General features: G+C 29.1%; 1 protein-coding gene across 2 annotated transcripts in view; it reads right to left on the reverse strand.

Annotated features, from left to right (window-relative positions):
* The window catches only part of LOC148309927 (synaptotagmin-5-like), a 72,869-nt gene that overhangs the window by 17,653 nt on the left and 36,006 nt on the right, over positions 1-19,210 (reverse strand). Inside the window, exon 1 of one of the 2 annotated variants that reach the window (XM_088259298.1) lies at positions 4,896-5,172. The exons of the other annotated variant lie outside the window; for it this stretch is intronic. Within the exon in view, the coding sequence (XP_088115424.1) occupies positions 4,896-5,027 (132 nt within the window). The 5' untranslated portion in view covers positions 5,028-5,172. Of the gene's footprint in view, positions 1-4,895; positions 5,173-19,210 lie in introns of those variants that run through there. 2 annotated transcript variants of the gene reach the window in all.

Genomic DNA, 19,210 nt, shown 5'->3' on the forward strand with positions numbered 1-19,210 from the left:
GTGCTGGAGGTTACGGGTTCTATTTCCAGGTGGAATAAAATTAAATATTAATGATTTCCCATTCGAATATTTATTTAATACTATCCTTGACTGGTATTTGAAGCGCCAAATTGATCATTCTTCCTTTATGTTTGTACGATCGAGATAACACTGCGTCAATACGATGCACTCCCGTATATATTATACTATTGGGTGCGTATAAGTGTTAAGAATAAGATAATTTTTTAGGAGGCCAGATACATGGCAGACGAACTGTCATTAGCTACTTTGACCTATTCATATGCTGTATATATACACCATTTTGTCCATGATTTGTTAGTATCTGAATTATTTGCGTTAGTATCTGAATTATTCCCACTTCTCAACTTGATAAAAACCCTATTTATTCCATAATAGTCAATGATAAATTCTAGAACTAACTTCTCTCCTTCTCCTTTCATAGAGAGCTGTAATGACCTTCATCTTACGCTCCTTTACTTGCATCCCGTCACACATATTCCACTCTAATATTCATCAATCTGGAGCTCGAGTCTGATCTCTGAGTCTGATTTAAGATGAAGAAAACGCTGCATTACTCTGAAACAGAGCATTGTTTGCGTATATTGGGAAGAAGAACTAAGAAAACAACCGAGCGCTGAAATAAATCATAATAACACTGTGAACAAACAAAGAAGGCATAAGAAATATTAAGTGCCCATTTGCGGTTATGTAGTTTGTACAAAGAGAAAACCCAGTCCCTGCGTAAACTTGATAATGAAAACAAACTAACAAATTTGAGCAGTCGAGTCGGGTAAATACAGGTCGCTCCTTGCCAGTGTGTGTTCTGCTTTTAGCAATCATTTGGTAAAGACGCCAGCTTCATGCTGAACATGGAATCAAACCATACAAGGGTGGTTCTTTCGTGCTCGACCATAGATAACGTAACATAATTTTCTTATAAAGTAGAAATTTTGTTACTAAATTTAAGATGATTATATCAACTTTGTGAATGATTAGATTTTTAAAAAAATTACTAGATTTTTACCATCCGTCTTATCGAGCTCGCCTGAAGGCTTGAAAATAGTGTTTAATACAATTAATATTAAAACAATTAGTAATAAAAGAGAAATATGTGTTTTCAGATATCATACACAAATATTTAGATTCAATATTGTTTTCAAGTATACAATTTGATTCCTGTACATTTTTTGACATGCCAATTTATTTTTTATATAAAATAACTCCTTAGCGGAGATAATTCAGATTTGTGAACAAGTATTTAGACGCTCAAAGTGTTCTAAATTTGATTCCTGTTTATTTTTAGGTGTATAATATATAATCAAATTGTGTCAGAGTGGGAACTAAGCTATAAACTCCGACTCCTAAAGACTTACCATGGGACATGCATATAATATTATTACATACTTTTTTTTGTAAATTATTTTATTCAGTAGATTTGCACAAGTTCAAAGAAAAACGTGTTTTTGAGATCGTTTTTTGGGTAATTTTAAAATATTTATATCCCCCTTTTAGGTTTATTATCATAATCCACAAAGAGGCATTGTTGGGGTTTTTCTAATGTATTTTGTGTGTATTTCATAATATATTTAGCTTTAACTGGCAAAAAGTTAAATTAATTACATTCCTTCATGGACGTAAAATTTGGTCTGTTCAGTACAAATGTGTGGGACAAAACATGTTTAAATTTTGTGGCTTTCGACGGTATACGTAAGGAGGGGTTGATATGTAAGTATGTACATAATTCGAAATGTCCTTTCAAAGCCATTGTCCTTGAAATACCGCAATAGCGGACGCACAAAAAATAAAAATATAGTACCTAAGGTCGTGAAATATTTAATATCCTTTCACGCGAATTCCACGCTCCTTCACGTATGCCCTATTGCAGCGGCTCTCAATCTGTATTCCGCCGGGTTTACAAAAATATCGGAAACATTTCGCGGATGAGGTAAATTGTCTTTTTTTTTAAAAAATAAATAACGAAATTTTATGTACGAAAATCTTCCAGTAACGGTCTTCTTCATCTTTTTATTATTTCACCCACGCTGAGGGTTGGCAATCATCGTGTCATTTTTTTCTTTGTCTGCAGCCGCTCTTAATAGTGACTGCTACAGTGTTACTATTTTTAAACCCAGTAAATACTTTTTCTCCGAATGATGATTTTACCCTAGACTTTCCCTTAAAATGCGATAGAATACCGTCATACGCTGTAATGATATAATATTTTTATATTCTTTTAATAATTTCTTTTAATAATATTTATTTATCCGTTAAATGTTAGGCATTTTTGAAAAATGAGTTTTTGAAGATTTGCATAAATTTTATTTATTTATTATTTTTATGTTTATTTTGTCGGTAATTGATTTATAACAAGTCGTATTTCGATGTCGACTAAAATTTGTATATTTTTTTATAAGGGGTGTGAGGTTGAATAGAGTAAGCAAAAGCTGGTAATTTAGACAAAAGAGTAGAAAAGTGCATAGCAACGCTTCTGTTTCCATACAATTTGTTGCGTTAAAACGGTTCTATTAGTATACAACATGATTTACTTTTTTTAAGATATCTAACCATTCGAATATCTAATATTTCCGTAGGGTCCGATGACGGGCAATTAATTCATCAATCTATTTGCAAGCATTACCGAGACAATAATATGTACTTAAATTTCCTGCGAAATTTGTTTCTGCAGTCTCGATCTTGTAGTTCATCAAGTGTTTTCGTATTTAGTATTATTGGTGATTAGTTTATCTTTCATTCTTATTCTTGTCGCATTATTCAAAGCAGCAGGTAGTACGAAATACAATCCACAAATCGAAACGGTTCTAAGGCAGTAAAAATTTAGGAACCGCTGTCCATAATAAAGTACGAAGTCGCCCATCACTAGGGATGAGAAGTGCCTACTCGTATTTCTCCTTCAACTTCGCGCCGCAAGTATTATGTTGTTAATTCCCTAATCGTCTTCGCGCAGAAGTGCAAAGTTTTCCCATCTCTAGCATGTGCCTCGGAACACGTTACTCTAATGTAACGTAATAATAACGTATTATGTAACGTGTGTAATGACACGGACGACCAGACAAAAACGGTAATGATGATAAATTGAGCGCGAAGAGTATTCCTTAAAATACGCTTTTCTGAGATTCCCGAGACAGTGACACGGGTCTTTCCACAGATAGGTGAAGTAAAAATAAGGTATCCTATAAGGAATTTGTAAAACAATTAGCCCCGATTTTTTGCAGCCAGTTTTAAAGCGTTCGCCATTCTGTCCAAAATGGAACATGCATACCGCTTGATTTTTGAAACGTGTAGATGTATAATATAATAATTTGCGTATGAGTTACAGGCAGGGAATCATCTAAAAACCTTTGAAATGTCGTAAAAACGTAACTTTTAACCTTTTTTAAATATCAATAGACAATAATATGAAGAAAAAAGGTAAGAAAATTTATAAAATCAGTGAAATTCTACATAATGAAATAATCATCATCTATTTGACACTAAACAGAAGAAATCGTGGGGTCAGTGAGTGATAAATACGTAAAAAGAGTTTAAATATAACTGAATATGGACGGAGCTAAGAGACCATTAATAAATTACCCTTTTCACAAATGTCACGTCTATCGTGTTTTGAAATACATGTTTTGTAAATATGAATTATTATTTTGTCATCAAGTAGTCTTACAAATTCTATTTTGAATAGCATTTGACCTAAAAAATATGTCATTTTAAAAGCCGGTTTTCGAATTTTGCTTTGAAATTTCAATTTCACCCGATAGCGACGTTACATCCACTTAGGGGTTTTTGGAGGAATAAACTATTCGTACATAAGTTTGTGATATTAGGCGACTTCTAGTAAGACCACGACTTTCATATTCCCTTAAATAAAATACTTTGTCTGTGCTGTGATACCTACAAAGAAGAAGTACATTTTAGTTATATATACAAGTTCCTTACCTCTCCCGGACTCTGTAACCTTTGTCGTAGACCAGTGTAGTGTCTATGCTTACCTTTTACATGCTGTCTGTAATAAAGTGGGGTTACAAAACCTCTCCATTACTCATCTCCTATATACACACACACACACATATATATATATATATATATATATATATATATATATATATATATATATATATATATATATATATATATATATATATATATATATATATAATATATATATATATATATTTTTATATATATATATATATATATATATATATATATATATATATATATATATATATATATATATATATATATATATATATATATATATATATATATATATATATATATATATATATATATATTTATGTATATATATATATATATATAATATATATATATATATATATATATATATATTATATATATATATATATATATATATATATATATATATATATATATATATGTATATTATATATATATATATATATATATATATATATATATATATATATATATATATATATATATATATATATATATATATATATATATATATATATATATATATATATATATATATATATATATATATATATATATATATATATATATATATATATATATATATATATATATATATATATATATATATATATATATATATATATATATATATATATATATATATATATATATATATATATATATATATATATATATATATATATATATATATATATATATATATATATATATATATATATATATATATATATATATATATATATATATATATATATATATATATGTATATAGGAGATGAGTAATGGAAAGGTTTGCTTTGAATTATAAAATAAATTTTGTTTTACGGCCTGGTAGGAGATTTCATTTCTAAAATCTGGCCCGGCTGCTGAAAAGGTTTGGCCACCCATGCGCTAGACCCTTACCTCTCCCAGGCTGTCCGTGGAGCTGGTGGTGGGGCCCGAGGAGGCCGAGCAGGACCTCTCCCGGGCGGCGCGCGCCCAACTCTCCAGGCGGCGGTGCGCCACCCAGCACCCGGCCGGCCCCAGCCCGCTCATGGCGCCCTGCGTGCACTACCGCCCCGCCAGGAAGACCATCGCCGCTCGAGCACTCGCGAAATGTGCAAACTGCTGTTCCGACACTCACCGACGCTCGACGCGCGACACTCCAATACTCAAAACTACGATGTACTTATCAAATGCGCTACGTATCAATGATAAAGTGAGAAAAGGAAATTACTCATCGAAAATATTATATATAAGTTATGTTTTGAATATTGAAAGCATTAACTTTGTGGATCATATTGATTTATTATTTTAAGAAATAAAAAGACTTTGTGTTTTGATCCACTCACATTAACATCACAAATGTGAGTGGATCAAAACACAAAGTATTTTTATTTCTCAAAATAATATATATAAGTTACATTACTTTTGTCCACCTCCATAGTGTAATGGTCAGCATGCTCGGCTACCGTTCTGGAGGTCCTGGGTTCGATTCCCAAGGGGCGTTAAATAAATATAGACTGATTTTTTCACTGTAATATTTATTCAATATCAAATATTACCCTGGACTGGTTGGTACTTGATCACCTTTCCTTCGTGTGTATACGATCAAGATAACACTGCGTTTATATGACGCAGTGCCCTATGCACCATTGGATGCGAATAAGGGTTTTACTTTTACATTACTTTTGACATCTCATCAAAGATGAAGAAGAATAAAAAAGTATTCGCATTTACAAAGCCTCCAACCGTCATAGGCTGTTAATAGGGCGCTTGTCCACTACCCGGAATTACACGAAATTTTACCGTCCGGCACGTCAGTTAGCGTTTTAAAACGATAATTGGCTTGAGTTGGCTTGTACTTTTGTTCATATTTCTTCGGATCGGTGCTCTTGATCGGTGCGTGAACACGTTGCGCGTAAATTCTATCACGCTAAAGTCGTATTCGTTTTCATTTTTCAAAACCGGACTGCCGGACGGTAAAATCCCGTGTAGTGGACAAACGCCCATAGTGTGGTTGTCAATCATAGGTAGATTAATGAATGTTACACATGCATAAATTGCTCACTTAAACCAGCTTTTGAACGGTTGTAAATACCGGTTAACACCCAAGCTTCCATATTCTTCTTCATCTTTGTTTTGTTTGATTTCAATATCTAACTCACAAGTGAACAAACCCAGATTTGTAGACGAAGATTTGAACATTTGACATAGTATCATAAAATAATAACGGTAATAAAAATATGAGTACATTTTGTTGAAATATTCATTTGTAAATGGTCTTTATATATGAAGTTACAAAGTACAAGTAATTTTGTACTTTACTTGCCTCCTGTATTTGCCGTGCAAAGACTTCCAAGTTTTATTAGCTACCTCTCTCGATAAATACAATGTGCCGAGAAGAAATATTTGCTTAAGGACTTCAAAGAAAAAAATAACTACCAATCTACCCTCGTTTCGGGGAAACATTTTGTCGTGACATTGAGGGGGTGACTTTGAAATTGTTGACCTTTCGTAAATCATATTTGCGTAAAACAAACGTATATTTTTTAGACTTAAAAATACTAAAAAGGGTAAAAATATATTATCCCCCGAAGCGTGAAAGTGACTTTTTTCAGTAAATTTGGAATCGTTTATATGAGACGTGGAAATGATCAATAGAAAGCAGGAGCTAGATAACGTTTTCAGATGGATAAACATTCTCTCCTCCATTCGATACTTCGTTTATCGTTACATCCCTTCTGGCACCGGAAACCTTCGAAGGAAGTTCTTTTGTAAGGGCAAATGATGTATAACGCCCTTGTGAAGTATTTTCTAGAAAATATCGTCGAGTTTGAAAGGAAGTGTCGGATTTCAGACTCGTCATTAGAACGTTTGTAAGGGAGGATTTATACTAACGAGTTGCAAAATAGGGTCGCGGGAGATATTCAAATCCCATTGCACTTAGTAAATTGCAATTGCAGCTAACCTTTTTGAAGACTCGGCACTACAAAGGCCAAAGTTTTAGCATTTAAAATGAACGCTCTACGGAATGATCTCTTTTCACCGTTTCATCTACGCTTTGCTCATTACGTATTCCCGTTTTGTTTTTCTCATTATCATCTCTTAAATGGAAAATGTTTGCAAAAGACGGGTGAATTCTTATTTTTCATAGTTTTGTTTATATTGTAATATCTTAATTGCGTAAACAATGGGGCTTTTGAAAGCTTCTAAAAAGAATATTTTTTTCAGGTTACGGAAGTAATAATTTTACAGCGAAGGATAAAATCGAGCTTATAATAATCGTTTGAGTGTAAATATATCACTCACTCCTTTCAACAACGTTATATATATAAAAAAACTTTATTTTTCAGGAGATCGTTTTTAAAGTTTAAAAATATAATAAATGTATTAAAAATAAATACTAGGCCACTTGTGCTACAGATCTTTTTAGGTAAAACCTGAAGATTTTTCTCCATTTGAAAAATATTTAGTATATATAAAAAAATAATTCAATAATACCTTTTCTTCAAAATGCAAAAAACAACACTTTTTGCCCTGTAGCGGGTTAATATTAACTTAAAAATATGCCGCTTTTGCTGGGATACAGTACATTATCTGGGCATTCCTAAAACATGCACAACTAATGATTGTCGATTTTAGATTTATGACGTTGTTGAAAGTGTTGTTGGAGTTTGATTTATGTCGTTGTTGGAGTGAGCGATACGTCGATATGTTTTAGTTACTTGTGTACCTATTAGTATATCAAATATATTCATAAATATTTTGAAGCGTCATATGATTTTTTTTAACAAACAGGGAACATTAAAATGATACTGAACATGATTTTGAATCCATCATAATTTATATTATCGACTTTGATTTGTTGTTCATACATAGCTATGAAATAGTTTTTAAACGGCAGTTTTGTACTCGTATTATATATATATATATATATATATATATATATATATATATATATATATATATATATATATATATATATATATATATATATATATATGTATATATATATATACATATATAAGTATGTATATATATAAATATATATATATATATATATATATATATATATATATATATATATATATATATATATATATATATATATATATATATATATATTTATATATATATATATATATATAAATATGTATATATATATATAAATATATATTTATATATATATATATATATATATATATATATATATATATATATATATATATATTTATATATATATATATATATATATATATACATATATATATATATATAAATATATATATATATATATAAATATATATATATATATATATATATATATATATATATATATATATATATATATATATATATATATATATATATATATATATATATATATATATATATATATATATATATATATATATATATATATATATATATATATATATATATATATATATATATATATATATATATATATATATATATATATATATATATATATATATATATATAATATATAAATATATATATATTTTTATAAAGATATATATATATATATATATATATATATATATATATATATATATATATATATATATATATATATATATATATATATATATTTATATATATATATATATATATATGTAAATATATATATGTATATATATATATATATATATATATATATATATATATATATATATATATATATATATATATATATATATATATATATATATATATATATATATATATATATATATATATATATATATATATATATATATATATAATATATATATATATATATATATATATATATATATATATATATAAATATGTATATATATATATATATATATATATATATATATATATATATATACAGTACTTATATAAATTATCTAGTCTGTTAAATGTTTTCAATCAATCAGAACCCCTTGTGGGAGGTTACCCATCTTTAATGGAGCCGATTTTCAATTGTTTGCTGGGGGTTAATAACTGGGTCAGCAAATAATTATTTAGACGATTTAAAGGGAACTACTCCACATTTGACTAAATGGAGCACCTCTAATGTTAGGGCCATGACTCGGGCGTAATATAATTTACCATTTTATCAAATCATTTTTCGTGAAAAACATTTAAAAGCAAATTAAAAAGCAAACTTAATTTAGACTCAAATATTAGGTTCATTACAATATCCACATATTATTACAAATACGTATTTTAAATTCATACGACTCTAGATCAATCTATTGGGAACTGAGAGAACCCAGGATCTCCAGAACAGTAACCAAACTTACTTACCACTACACTGAGGAGGTGGACACATATTTTCAGGTTATTAAAAAAAATTCTAGTTACGCTGTACCTCTTCAAAAAGGAGACTAAGCTCTTTTGCTAGGAGAGGAACATAAACTCAATATTAATTAATTTTATATAATTAAGGATGTAATCCAGATTTTTTTCTTTGTATCATTTTTAAGAGTTTTCATGTATTTTTTTAAAATAAGTATTTTAATATTTAAAATTTTTTTGTTATCCGTAGGGAGGTTATTGAATTATTTGATTCCCAGATATTTTTTTTATGTGTTAGAATAAATAATACAGTCAACAGTATTTATATTAAAATGATGGTCATCTTTTGAACTCTAACCGCTCCCAAATGGTGCATATGGTACTAAATAATATCTACTCGGTTTGAAATCATTCATGACTAGAAAACAAGTAATCAGTATTGCATTCCAGATTATAGGATACGTGAGTAGATTATTTTTTATGGTATGAAGATGACTGTGAAATAGTTCTTGACGTTACTGTTATATGGGAAAGAAATTGAAGGAGGAATTGCATGAAGGAAAAAGAGAATAGTAATACAGATAAAAGCTTGAGTAACATACAGGCCACTGAGAATTTATTATATGTAGTATTTAGACGGTAGCAGATAATAGTCGAGTGAAATATAAAGCTTACATTAAAATTTAATAAACTTATAAATCTTTTTTTGGCAACCCTGATTGAGTACAACTAATTTGTCTGAACAACCCTCGAGACATTCAAGAAACTAATCAATGTCTGCTGTAGACACTTAGAGAACCTATTATTATCAGACGAACGCACCAACACCTATTACATACATGAAGTTCACCAAAATAGAAATGAATTTACGTAATTCAAACTATCCGTAGTGGTTAGTACGGTTGGCTATATCGCTGAAATAAAATATTTTTTCACTGCAATATTTAGATATGTATATATTACTCTAGACTGATACCTGAAGCGCAGAACTGATCAAGTTCCCTTAAAATCAATAGACTCTACTATTTTATCCAGTTTTTAAAAACAAGTTTATCTGGCTGACCTGAATGTAGTAATTTTTAACTTCAATAATTAGTGCATGTAATCAAGAAAAATATAAGTTTAAAAGTATTTTGTCGATTCAAAATTATCAAAACCAAATTTTAATGCATTTAATATCTCGAAAAAAAAAATAAACGAATATTAAGCTTTTTAAGGTTTTTGTCAATCGTTACTCCTTCGCACACAAAATTACTATTTTTATCGATTTATGATTAACTTTGTGGAAAATTTTATATAATTAAAAAAAAAACACTTTTCTAAGACCAATTTTCTGAGTTTAATAATGTAAACGTGACTAGTTTCAATAACACAGATGTTCTCATCAACAGCATTTTACATTTTTCAGTATTCCTAGAAAAAAATGATTAAAAAATGCTTTTGTATAAAGTAACTTAAAACCTTTGACAATAAATTGCGTTGCGTTCACTATTCATTGAATCTTTATACCATGCCAATTAAATTGCGTTTTTTACCATTTTTCAATTTCTGTAAGTTGAGAAATCAAGCTTCCATTATATCGTATTGTATTGATTCACTCTGCCCTAAAATTATTATTTAATTTTTACTCCAGTATTTTTGAAACATTTCATAATAAAAATGCTTTCAAATCCAATTAAAAAATATACCTCCAAATGTTTAATTGGGCTGGTCCTAAAAGTGAATTTACAGTGTAAAAGATTTAGGCTAATCAAGTTTTCCGCTTGCTCGTTCTATTAAAGAGAGTAATTTAAATATCATAGTTCAAACAGTGTTAAATAATGGTTTATATCTCGTAATAAGATTCCGCTCTACCCACGTTTTGTGATTAATCGGATTTCATCGCTAATCAACAGTTTGCTGGGAGGTTTGGTTATTGTTATCGTTTAGAAATTTTGTAGGTTAAGGGAAAATCCGCATGATAGAATAGTGAAAAACGACTTTAGTGACTCCACTTTAATGCTAAACAAAAGTTGTCACTGTCTTAAAATGCTGAAATTTCGTAACAATAGAGTTGTCATTTTCATAAAATATTCCACGTTTAAACCATTAATAAACGCAGTACCTACTTTTATGATCATCTGATATAGAAGGCACTGATGCATCGGCGCCATCTTGGTTATACCATATTATTGATATCCAAAATTTCTGACTATTATTAATCTGTAAAAATATTTTAATTGCGTTGATGATATAACATATTTTTTTGAAAATCGGGCTGTATGTAAACACGTGAGTTGAATGAATATTCACACCATAATCAAATGAAACGACTGCCACTTCACAGATTTCGTTACGCGCGAAGATGGTATTTTGTAAATAAAATTATGCATTCATATAAGTTGCATGTTGCTGTGACAAGAAAAGAGAGAAAATATAGATCGCACATTTGTAATACGTTTAATTTCGCAATGAAACCTAATCCTAACCAATGAAAATGCTAAGTGACAGCAGCTGTCAAGAAGCACGCTGTGTCCCATGATTAAAATTGGGTGTGTTGCTGTTACGTTCAACAGATGGCGCTAACATTGCGGTCAAAAATTTTTTCGACCACAATGGCAGAATGATAGGAATATTAAATGAATAAAAAAAAGTTTTACCTGTCACTAGTAAAAAGCGAAATTCCAAAGTGATCGATTAATAATTTCAGGAGATTTAAGATTTTGAACAAACTAGTTTTTATGTTTTTTTTCTATATATGGTAGAAAATCTATTTAATTAAAAAAATACGTGAATAGATCTGATTTTGGTATTACTCAATCTCCTGTTTAGCACTAAGTGCATAATCAAACTAAAAAATGTCTAAGTGACCTCTCAAATGAATATTGAGGTAGTTTTGTGAGTTTATTGAAAAAATAAAACAAGTTATGTCGGGTTTAGTGACCCCCAATGAAAAAATAGAACAAGTTATGTCGGGTTTAGTGACCCCCAAACGAAAAAATAGAATAAGTAATGTCGAGTTTATTATACAAGAGATGAATTAATAGTCCTTCGGGGAGAGGTTCCAGTTGCAAGAACCTTATCCGAGGGATGTGGGAGATGAAATATTGTAACTACGTCAGTGGAGAAGAAACATATGTGTGACCTATTTGTTTTTCTCTCAAGTATAATATAAACAAAACGTTGTGTCAGAGTGTGGGATACTTCTCTCTATATAACATTACGATGACTGTATTTTCACAAAGAAAAGCGTATTAACTATTATATTCTTTAAAAAAAAAACATTTAAGTTTTAATGTTACCCACATACTTTATGTATAAAGAGAAATTCATAAAAAATAGCATGTAATAAAAGAATATTTATTTCTGTTTTTATTAATTCATCTTACAAATGTACCCAATAAGATAAAAAAAATATCACATCTAGTTTTTTGATAAAAATAGTATTCGTTTAAAAAAGTTGAATTCTGTCGTTGAAGAGAAAAACTTCTCAAGTAGTTTTTTTTGTTGGTGATATTTTTGATTCGGGGACGATTTTTATTAATTCTATCAGACACTAGATTTTTATTAATCGAATCGACATTTTGTGTGGTAGGTAATTACCAAATGAAATTTAAATAAAATAAAAAATACACTAAGGATAAAAATACCCTGTAAGACATATATAAGAGATATTTGTTTAAGGTATCTTAAAAGAGACGTAGCATCTATTATTTTTATACGAAGAAATGATGACTGTAATATTAAACGTTACACAAGTATTTAAAATGGCCTATAAGGCTAGCCAGGGTCAAGCCCTGGCATGCTTCGACCTCCATCTTTCCTTCGTATAAAAAGAAAACATGCTTCGTCTCTGTTGATACACCTTTAATATTAATTTTTTAATGATGTTTATGTGCAATATAGTTGGATTCTTTTCATATGTTAGTTCCTGTTGAATAGATTTGAAATGCATGGCTGACAGTAGTTAGAACCTTCGGTTGAGAAATCTGTAACTTACATAGCTTGCTCCAATTGAACCATTTGAATATAACTTTGTAAAACACACACACACACACACACACACACACACACACACACACACACACACACACACACACACACACACACACACACACGCGCAAAGTTGCTTTAATATCTTATCATTTCAAAATCGCGATTTTCCCCGCAGTTTTCCCGAGAAACACAGAATTTGCAAGTAAATCCTTTGAATTATTGATATCATAAAACAGATAGGCATCAAACGGAGAATAATATGTTACGTATTATTCACGTTAAGCACGTCTAGAACTTTGCGTCAAGTGTTTATTGTATTCAACGTTATACGTTACGTGAAGGTATTTCTTTCTCTTTATCTTATCTAAATAATGTATGATATCAATATATCGTGTAATGTTATAAAATAATATTTTTATCTTGTTATTCTTCTCTTGGTAATATCTTACCCAATATGCCATTCAAAGTGTTATATGTTCTAAATCACTATTTCTTTCATGATACTGAACACTTTGGCAAAATACATAACAATTACAAGATTTTGAGTGTGTCCAAATACTTGTTCACAAAATCTGGATTATCTCCAATTACAGGAGTTATTTTCAATATTTTCAATTTTTACCAATAGATGTCTCTAGTGAAGTTCTAGTGATTCATGAACAAGGTTTCTAAATTGGTTCATATATATGGAACTTCCAAGAATTTGAGTGGTGTGGTTGTCAATAATGGGTAGAATTGGTGAATGTTACACGTGTGTAAAGTGATCACTCAAACCAGCCTATGACGGTCGTAAGCCCCGTAAATGCCCAGACTTCCATATTCTTCTTCATCTTTGATGAGATGTCATAAAATAATATAACAATTACAACATTTTGAGTGTGTCCAAATACTTTTTCACAAAATCTGGATTATCTCCAATTACAGGAGTTATTTTCAAATTGTTTTTTGACATCTCATTAAAGATGAAGAAGAATATGGAAGAATGTAGATACCTATACTTCCATATTCTTCTTTATCTTTGATGAGATGTCAAAAAATAATACGTAACAATAGTGGGTTTTCCAATTCTAAATAGAATATAGAAGGAAATTCAATCAATAATTTTTCCGCCTCTATGCACAGAGCACCATAGCAAAATATGATCAATCATGATACAGAACCTTTTAGAAAAATAAATTAAAATCACAGGATTTTCACTTCCAAATAGAAAAAAAAATCAATTTTTAGAAATTTAATTAAAAATATTTCCGTCTTTTTAATTTATAGCACTATAACAAAATGCTTAAAAATAGAGGATTTCCATTTCCAAATTGAAAAAGTTAAAGATATGTTTAATAATTTGTCCGCCTTTTTAATGAAGTGGTCAGTGTATTTGTTTACCACGCTGCAGGTCCCGGGTTTGATTCCAATAGGGATTAAAATGAATATAAGTGATTTTTTACATTTAAATTTATTTAATAATACTACCCTGAACTGGTACCTGAAGTGCAGGGCTGATGACTTTTCCTTCATGTATACAACAATCAAAATAACACCGCTTTTACATGAGAGTTGCTAGTAGAAAAGAACAATATCTTTACACTCTAGTCAGGAACCTGAAGTGCTTAAAAACTTAATAAACTCAACCATTGTACGTGAAAGAAGATGTCGATTGAAGGTAAAACATAACTTTTAGATATCATATAGATATAGTTATCGTATAGATATCATTCATGGGTAGAATAGTGTATGCTACACGTGTAATAAATCAATGACAAGTCGAAAGCGCTATAAATATCCAGACTTCCAAATTCTTATTTTTGTTGTCTTAGTAAATACCACAATTTATTTAAATCTAATGTGACGCGTGTTTCGCAGCATTCCGCATCATTTTCAAACTCTGGTATTTGAAAATGATGCGGAATGCCACGCAACACGTGTCACAATAGATTTTTAATAAATTGTGGTATTTACTAAATAAAACTTATACTTAAAATGGAAAGATTTTACCACAAAGTGACTGCCGAATCAATTAATGACATTGTTTATTCTTGTTCATCTATATTGAGATATCAATATGACATATTTAGTTTTACTTAAAATTTTATTAATTTTTTCCAATCCCTATCCTCACCCAAGGGTGCAATGGGCACTGATTCTTAAATAAATAATGCTATCTTGATCGTTAAATAAACGTGAAAGAAAGGTGAACAGCCCTTCGCTTAAAGGCTGTTTACCTTGAGTAAAAATTTCGAAATTTGAAAATTGAATCCGGAATCTCCAGCACGGTAGCCAAACGCGCTGACAATTACACTACGGGGATAGATTTAATTCATATTTAAAGCTCTAAAACAATTGTTACAAAAATACATTGTTATGGTACAATCGTCCATTGTTCCCCCTAGCAGTCAGGTAAAATATTGATACACCCCACCCAAAAACGGACAAGAAATACCGATTTCGTAACAATTTTCTTCATATATAACGTAATACGAGACAGGTACATACAAAAACGACGTGACATTTAGTATGACTCATCGCCAAACTAAATTTTCTCGTATATCTCGGGTAAACAAGAATAAGACAGGCTTTAACTTGATAAATGAAATACCAAAAAAAGTATAGGATACCACTTCCCAAATCGATATATTGTACCTCAAATCTAATGTTCAGAGTGCCTTGAAATTCGAGAATCTAAATTTAACCTCTTGACCAAGGCTGACACACACGTATGTGACTATCACACAGATGATACAAGGAATCAAGTTTTTTCCTTACATTTCTTGGTGGAACTACATTTTGTAGAATAAAATAACAGCCATATAGTTTATCCCACTCGGTCGCTTGTCAATTAAATTTTATGTGGAAAAAAAATATATTGTTGCTATTTTATTCTACAAGCAATTTAACCTTATTTTTTGGGTGGAATATTCAGAAAACCATTTTTTTCTAAAACGAGATATTTTATTCAAGCGGTGTATCGACATTTATTTAAATAATGATTAAAAAAATCTTTCTTTGATCAAGGTTAAAGAAGAAGAAGAAATTTGGGTAAACTTTTAGAAGCGGACGATATTATTTTAAGTTGGTAAGTAATCAATTAAAAAGAATATTAATTTTATAATTATTCTTAGACAAATATTGTTACTAAATATCGAATAATCCACGTAAAATGTTATTTTAGAAATCATCTAAGGTTAAAGGTATTTTTCGGGTTTATTCACATTTAGGATATGTAGTTCTTTATTTAAAAAATCTTTAAACGAATATCATTAAATAAATTAAATAGATTTTTTTACATTAAATATTTACCTCATACAAAATAATAAGTGTATTAAAAAATTGTATATTTGTGTCATACTTTCATTACAGAAATAAATATTACAGCAAAACAAAACATTAAATACATGAAAAAGAATTATTATTCCACTAGTCAGTAATTTATATTGTACAAAACTATTACGGCATTTTTTATAATAATTTTTAAACGTAAATAAAACTTTTCTTTTTGAAAACAAATTTTTCTTTTTATGTGTTTTTAATAAGAAAATACAATTTGGTGGACTCTAAAAATCAGTATTGATGTAAATATTTAATAGAAAATGTAAAAAAAAAACTTTTAAAAAATGTAATATTTTTTAGTATTTGTTTTAATTTATTTCTGTATAGTATATTATTTTAAAAATACCTGTGTATGCTGAGAAATATCTAAAAGTCGATTTCTGAGTATCAACAAGTCGACGGAGAAAACCTGTCAATAAAATTGTATCCACTGAATGTCAATATTGAGCTTACACCTTGTTTACAAAGCTCTAACGCAACTATGAAATTTAAAAAAAGTATATTTTTCACAAGCGTGCTATATTGATTTGCAATAAAAATTATATCGAATTTCAAACTAATTTTAATCGAAATATAGAGTGTGCGTTAATTATTAATTTGTTTAAATTGTCTGTCTCGCTGCGGCGCAACACGGTACCTCTCGGCGCGGGGTACTGCCGAAGACTGGAGCGAATCGCAGGATCTCTGGGATGTCACTATATGGGAGGCTAGGGGGTTGGTTTTGAGGGTTGGGGTCCCAGCAACAGGTCCCCCTTCTCCACCGCCTCGGTAACGCCCAACGCTCACCTCAACCGTGTCAAGTGCAATCACCCTTCGAGGCTCTAATTTCGGGATCATAAATATGATAGAGAAATTCAATATTTTTTAGTATTCAAAATAAATTTATTTTTAAATAAATTACGTGTGAAGATCGATTAAGTCCTGGAAATAAGCACCCTGTCCAAAATAAAGTATTCAAGTGAAAAACTCTCTCATAAAAATAACAACCATATAAATTTTTCTTCAAACATTTTATTTGACCAGTGACCGGGTTTCAACATTACCGACATAATTAGACTAGTGAGAGAATAGACAAAATTATGTTACATACACAAGATGGCAGGGGTCATGATCATGGCATATGATATGGTCATGATTTTTCTGACAAAATGGATTTAAATTGAGTGAATTTAAGTAGTGTATTATAATAATGGTTACATATGAATATGGTCGAATAAATTCATAATATTCCATAATATATTAGTTCTATGCACGTTTTCATAAAGTGTGTTAATTGTAATTTGTGTGCTTTGATGAGAAGTGCTTGGGTTATTTGAGAGTATTTATTGAATGCATATAAGAATTGTTTTAGAATAAAGTTGTTTGAAAGTAAGTATGTAAGAAAAAAAAATGTTGAAAACATTTTAAATGACTTTTTAAAATGTAGAGGTGTAAGAATCATAAATCAAAATAGTGAAATGTTCAGGCCAGACTAATTAGTTTATATTATTTTTCGCTGACATCTCTTGTTATAGGTTAATGTTAAACTGAACCCGAAAACTGGTATCAATATTTTTTTACTCTTATTTGTTATGTCTGAAAATTTGACATATTGGATTCACTGTTCACCCCACTTCCATTAAAATATCACTTATGATTTAAAATTAATGCAATAATATGGTATTAACCACAATTTTTTTCTTAAACAAATTATGAGTACGGATATGTTATGTTTATAGACTATTTTGGAGTTTAAAAATACGACAAGGAGGTGATAATTAAATTTAATGTTTTAATGGAAATCTAAAAACTTAAAAAATAAATATTAAAAAGGATTTATTTCAATATTTCACCCATATAAATACCCTAATAATCATTTTTCAAATATACATATTAAATATTACCTTTGTTTTTAAAATATATTATAAATTTTAAAAATAACTTTTCATTTGACAAATGGCTTTGCGTCAGTGTTGGGAGATATAATAAATGGAGGTAATCTATCCTCATAAAGATGACTTTATACGGCGTTCGTAATACGGTAAGGTAGGATAACAAATTTGTAATGAAATTTTGTCTATTACGCAGTTTTCACGCCACTGAAAGTTGCCGTAAACGAGATAAGCGTTGAAAACTCACGTTCAGGTAAAATTGTATTAAATTTTCTTTTTGTATCATAAACTGTTTTAAAACGTAGTACTGAAATGTTTTCTCCATTTTATATTTATTTAAGTTTTTATGATATGTTTCATTCCGAATAAGTTTATTTTTGCATTACACATATCGCTTACTCCTTTCAAGAACGTCATAAATAAAAAAACTCGATTTTTCAGGACAACGTTTTTAAAGTTTGAAAATATAATACAATTTATTAAAAATAAACATCAAGCCACTTATTGAACTTTTTACTGTGCAACAAATCTTTTTACGTAAAACCTGAAGGTTTTTTTTCTATTTGAAAAATATTAAGGATATTAAAAAAAAAAATTAAACAACACATTTTATTCAAAATGCAAAAACAACACTTTCTACCATGTAGCGGGTAAATATTAAGTTGAAAATATGCCGCTTTTGCTGGGATATAGTACATTTTCTGGGCATTCCGAAAACATGCATAACTGAAAATTGACGATTTTTACATTTATGACGTTCTTGAAAGGAGTGAG

Source organism: Brachycentrus maculatus, unplaced genomic scaffold (genome assembly GCF_059751285.1).
Source record: "Brachycentrus maculatus isolate JH-2025_06_01 unplaced genomic scaffold, ASM5975128v1 h1tg000115l, whole genome shotgun sequence".
Taxonomy (NCBI): domain Eukaryota; kingdom Metazoa; phylum Arthropoda; class Insecta; order Trichoptera; family Brachycentridae; genus Brachycentrus; species Brachycentrus maculatus.